General features: G+C 34.7%; 1 protein-coding gene across 6 annotated transcripts in view; it reads left to right on the forward strand.

The window, feature by feature from the left end:
• Window positions 1-5,996, forward strand: part of SLC39A10 (solute carrier family 39 (zinc transporter), member 10) — a 163,077-nt gene that overhangs the window by 137,638 nt on the left and 19,443 nt on the right. For all 6 annotated transcript variants that reach the window (XM_010860859.1, XM_010860862.1, XM_010860860.1 and 3 more), the window contains one exon: window positions 906-1,094. In XM_010860859.1, the coding sequence (XP_010859161.1) occupies window positions 906-1,094 (189 nt within the window). The remainder of the gene's footprint in view (window positions 1-905; window positions 1,095-5,996) is intronic.

Genomic DNA, 5,996 nt, shown 5'->3' on the forward strand with positions numbered 1-5,996 from the left:
AATGTGCTTTTTTTTTTTTTTTGCTGTTGATTCATTATATATAACGTATTTTCCCATTTATTTTAACCCCTTGCCTGCCCTTTCTCCCCAGCCACCAAGCATAGCAACAGTCTGCTTCAGAACTGGGCCAACAGTTGAAGTGCAAACAATGTTTAAGTGCTGTTTAACTTATTTTCTTAAGTGTTAATTAAATGAAGCTATTACCTTTTGTAATGGTCTTATCTTCTTTAAGAGGTTTAGAAACCTCTTCTGTTGACCACTTGCAAATAAGGAAAGAATGTAAATAAATGTTACAAAGAGGGAAAATACTGAGGACCAGTTTTCTTTTACACTCTCTAAGATTAATATGATAGAACTTACATGTTTTGCAGTTTTAAAAGAGCTTTGTTTCTGTACACACATTTATTTTTGCTAAAGATTTAAAATGTAGAAAATTAAATGCATGTTTAAGTATATACTTTTGCTCATGTTCAACAGTATGTGCAGACATAACATCTCATCACTTCTTTGAAATAATTAAGAAAAGAAAAGTATTATAAAAATTAGCTTAAGAGAAAGTTAGATTATAGGGAGTTAGAAATGGTTACCTGCTGGTGAATTAGTCTATTTTAGTTTTACTTCAGTTTACAAAGGACCCATCATTCCCTCTGTTCTTACTCCTGGATTGATTCTTACTATAGGATGTATTAATATTTTAACCCCGATAGCTGTTTGAAATTTTTGGTCTTTGTTTTAGAGTTACCATGAAGTGTAGTACTTTCCAGGCCATTGAGTATAACAAAATTAAATGGAAGACTACTTATATTCAAGTGATGTAACAGGGGATTTTTTTCTTTTCTGGAGATTATATTCGCAAAGTAGCATTGAATTGCTGGTTTAGAAGCTTTTCTTATTCTCATTAATAGTCTCAGGGTGGACATGATCACAGTCATCAACATGCACATGGGCATGGACATTCTCATGGACACGAATCTAAGAAGTTTCTGGAAGAATATGATGCTGTATTGAAAGGACTTGTTGCTCTAGGAGGCATTTACTTATTATTTATCATTGAACATTGCATTAGAATGTTTAAGCACTACAAACAGCAAAGGGTAAGTATTTTTTAATTATTTGTTTTCCGAAAGGTAGAACTCAAAAACCTTTATTTTTGGGAAGGCCTTGTTTTTTCTTAATCATGGTGTTGGTATGTATTAAATATCATTGAATAAACTGTCTTCAGAGGAAAAACTGATCTTTCCCAGTTTTTTTTGTCATTACATTTGTTTTAGCATTTATAATCAAGCTATAGGAGTCCAGTTTCAGTTAATTTTGTGTTGCTTCTTATCTAGTTAACTTAAATAGTTTGGAAAAATACTGACCAATTTATGGTTACTAAAAATGCAAAAATATATAAATAGAAGCAAGTCTAATTGGTCTTCATAGGTAATATTTTCAAGTTTTAGAGGCTTTCACTGACATATCTTTTAATGAAAATGTTTTCACACAACAAATTTCTATACCAGAAATACCTTGCCAGTAGTGTAAGTAAGTACTAAAGGTAAAAAGAATTTAGATTCAGAGGGCTTTGTAGGAAGAAAATATTAATGAAATTAAGGATTTGGTGGTTCATTTAAAGTAACAAAACACTTCGGAGATGGTACTTGGACTATTGATTAAATGCCCTGTTTGTCATGAACTGTCTTTTGGGTTACATTTACTAGAATAAGACAAATATCTAAAAGAATTTTTCCCACAAGAAAATAAGATACTGTCATTCACTATGATTTACACACTTCCTGTTCACATCTGTCTCTAAGGCTGTTCTTGAATACATCTCATTAAAATGATTGTGATATTGATGCTAATTGTTTTCAGTATATTTTGTTTAAGTAAATCCTAGAGGACATTTTTAGAAAGCTTCACAAAGTAACAAGTTAGAAAATTTTTACATTTTCTTAGTTAGCTACAAATATTAAAAAAAAAAATCTTCAAGAACAGTGGATAGTCATTGTCATCATAATATATACAGTCCACTCTTATAATAGAACTTTAATGCTGTTTTTTTACAGATATATTCTTGTTTGTGTATGTATGTGTTTTGTATATATCCTCTTGGGACATATGGCTTAGAACAGAACTCTGAACTGGGATTCAGGAAAAGTGATTCTGTTTCTTGTCTAGCCACAAACTAGCTCTGAAACTTTGACTCATGCATCATGATTTCCAGTTGTTATCTAAATGCATAGGGAAATAAATTCTACTTCTCATCTGTATTTTCATATTATATTCCAAGTAGTGTATTTAATTTTAATGGCCATATTTTAGTCAGGGCATTGTATTTAATTGCTTCTAGAGGAGATTTGATCAAGATGGTGCATTCAGTGAAGTGTTATCTCAGGAATGGTCAAAGGACCTGGGAAGGATCAACTTAGAGAAAAGTGAAAAGATCTAACAGCCTTTGGCTTGTGAAGGGCCATGTGAAAGGCCGTGTGGATAGGTGAAGAATTGACAATGGTGGGAGGGATGCCAAGGTAAAATTGACTGGAAGGAAATGAATCAGAGATTACTGCAGGATATTTAGAGGAAAGGTGAAGAGGTCTTGAGTCATGACATGGGGAAGAGAATGTGATTAAGATAATTATTTAAATGAGAGAATCCAGAAGAAGTTGATAAACAATTTAAAGTCCCTCTCTGTAAATAACAAATTTAGAACACAATACAAATTGCAAGGTTATAAAAAAGTTTTGGATTTACTGTGAGGCTCTAATTTTCTTCGATTGTGTGTACTAACATTGATGCAAAGAAACAGGAAAACAATAGAATGGGAAAGACTAGAGATCTCTTCAAGAAAATTAGAGACACCAAGGGAACATTTCATGCAAAGATGAGCACAATAAAGGACAGAGATGGTATGGACCTGACAGAAGCAGAAGATATTAAGAAGAGGTAGCAAGAATATACAGAAGAACTATACAAAGAGATCTTAATGACTCAGATAACCACGATGGTATGATCACTCACCTAGAGCCAGACATCCTGGAATGTGAAGTCAAATGGGCCTTAGGAAGCATCACTAGGAACAAAGCTAGTGCAGGTGATGGAATTCCAGCTGAGCTATTTCAAATCCTAAAAGATGATGCTGTGAAAGTGCTGCACTCAATATGCCAGCAAATTTGGAAAACTCAGCAGTGGCCACAGACTGGAAAAGGTCAATGTTCATTCCAATCCCAAAGGCAACACCAAAGAATGTTCAAACTACTGCACAACTGCACTCATCTCACACGCTAGTAAAGTAATGCTTAAAATTCTCCAAGCCAGGCTTCAGCAATACGTGAACCATGAAATGTAGTCCTTTAAGAGAAGTTCAAAGTAAATAAATTTTTATAATTTAATCTTGAACGCGTTTTGAACCTAGACTTACTGACAAAATTGAACACATTTTTATAAAGCAAACTGATGGATGAGAAGAGAATTGTCAAAACATGGCAATTTTTTATAAATTTGAAATTGTGGGAAGTAAAAATCTATGTGGCATTCTAAATGTAATAGTAAGGAATTCTTCAAGTATACCAGAGAGTCTAGGTAGATAAATCAGTTCACCTCCTTTATAATAAATAGGACAATAAGTAACCTAAGATGAAAAAGTATATAGTGTTTTTTAAGAAAGGCAATTAATGATACTTGAGTAGAACAGACATTTGTTGTTCTGTGTAAATGAATCAACTATTGGAAGGAAGCTTTCAGAACACAAGTAACATACCAGATGCTGACTAGTTTCAGCAAGTTGGGGCTTTGTGGGTAGTCACTTGGCAAGTTTTTAGGAAAATCGACAGTCAGAAACAAAGCAGTTAAACAGACTCCCAGCTGGTGTTTTACTTTCTATATCTGTCTCATTGACTTTTGTATTGTTGTTGTCTTTTCCTTCCTTTTTTTTTTTCTTCATCTCATGTTAAAACTGCTGTTTCTTTTCTTCTCTTTAGGGTGTCTCCATATTACTTTCTTTTGAACATTTTCTGTTTCCTCAGTTTCTATTACCTACTGCTATGAAGCCAACAACCCCAAGCCCCCAAAATAGGCAGGATTCAGTGGGACAGTTCTTTTGCTCCACATGGTGTCAGCTTGAGTGACTCACTCAAACTCCTCTGGTCTGGGTTGACTAGGGCAGTTTAGGGCTGGAAAGGTCTCAGAATGCCTCAGTCTGTTTCTGCATCTTGGTACTTCTCCACATGGCCTCTCTTCAGAGTCTAGACTGAGCTTTTTCATAGCATAGTGGGCAAATTCCCTAAGGAAAAAGCAAAAGGTGCCAGGCTTATCTCAGACTAGGCCAGAACCGGCACAGAATAACTTCTGTTGGATTCTCTTTGGTCAAAGCAAGCCAAAAGACCTGTGAAAATTTAGGGACAAGGAATTCAGTTCAGACACTGTTGTGTCTGACTCTTGCGACTCCATGAACCACAGCACGCCAGGCCTCTCTGTCCATCACCAATTCCTGGAGCTTACCCAAACTCACGTCCATTGAGTCGGTGATGCCATCCAACCATCTCATCCTCTGTCATCCCCTTCTCCTCCTGCCCTCAATCTTTCCCAGCATCATGGTCTTTTCAAATGAGTCAGCTCTTCACATAAGGTGGCCAAAGTATTGGAGTTTCAGCTTCAACATCAGTCCTTCCAGTGAACACCCAGGACTGATCTCCTTTAGGATGGACTGGTTGGATCTCCTTGCAGTCCAAGGGACTCTCAAGAGTCTTCTCCAACACCACAGTTCAAAAGCATCAATTCTTTGGTGCTCAGCTTTCTTTATAGTCCAACTCTCATATCCATATATGACTACTGGAAAAACCATAGCCTTGACTAGAGGGACGTTTGTTGACAAAGTAATGTCTCTGCTTTTTAATATGCTTCCTAGGTTGGTCATAACTTTCCTTCCAAGGAGTAAGCGTCTTTTAATTTCATGGCTGCAATCACCATCTGCAGTGATTTTGGAGCCCCCCAAAATAAAGTCAGCTACTGCTTCCCCATCTATTTGCCATGAAGTGACGGGACCGGATGCCATGATCTTAGTTTTCTGAATAGATTCCACCGTAAGATTCCTTATGGATGGAATAGAATACTTATACAGGGAGAAAAGAAATCGATGGTAACCATCTTTTGGAGACTCTACTGCATGTTCAGCTAGCCATAACAAATCTACTTACGCAGCAGTTAGAAGATTTAAACATCTGAAATGTAGTTCACAGCCTATAAGCAAAACCAGCAAGGATTTACTTTTATTCTGTTCTAAAATAGTTATTTACTTTTTAAAAAGTGAACATTGATTAGAAGTATAAATTTAAGTCAGAAGAGTTGTTAGTGATAGACTGATGAGAAGAAGCCAGACTATTAACAGATAATGTAGGAAAATTCAAAACAATGAAATATAACAGACTTTATTAGTAGAGAACAGATTAAATGAAAAAGGAAAGTTGTCTTTATTGCAAAGCTGTTAAGTCAGTAATTAATTGGTCATTTTCATATATCACCTCATTTAATCCTTGTAAGAATCTCATTTTCATTTTATAGATGAATATTTTTAGGGTTAATAAACTTAGCTTGTCCAAGTGTCATAAAGGTAAACTGTAGACTTAAGATTTTAATTCAAGTTTGTCTCTATTATTGTCACATATAGGGGAAAGTGACATTGTGATAAATACAGAAAGAAATTAAAAGGAATAAGCCTTCATTTTTTAAAATTTCCCATTCTACACAGTATTAAATGAGAGCAATATTACATATATTTCATGCATTTTGTTTGGGTTGCACATAATAATACAGTACTCTTTACCCTATTCTTATCTTGGAAGTATATGAATTGGACCATTTAGTTGAATATTTGAAAAAAAAAAAAAACATGCAACTTTAGTTGGAGTTTTCATCTGCTTAGGTCTTTTGATTAATTTCTAAAAGTTTTTTTCTCCTTTTATAAATATTTTATAAAATTACCACCATTTATTCCCATAGATGTTAACAGTGAATAC

Source organism: Bison bison, unplaced genomic scaffold, assembly GCF_000754665.1.
Source record: "Bison bison bison isolate TAMUID 2011002044 unplaced genomic scaffold, Bison_UMD1.0 scf7180017864471, whole genome shotgun sequence".
Lineage (NCBI taxonomy): Eukaryota > Metazoa > Chordata > Mammalia > Artiodactyla > Bovidae > Bison > Bison bison.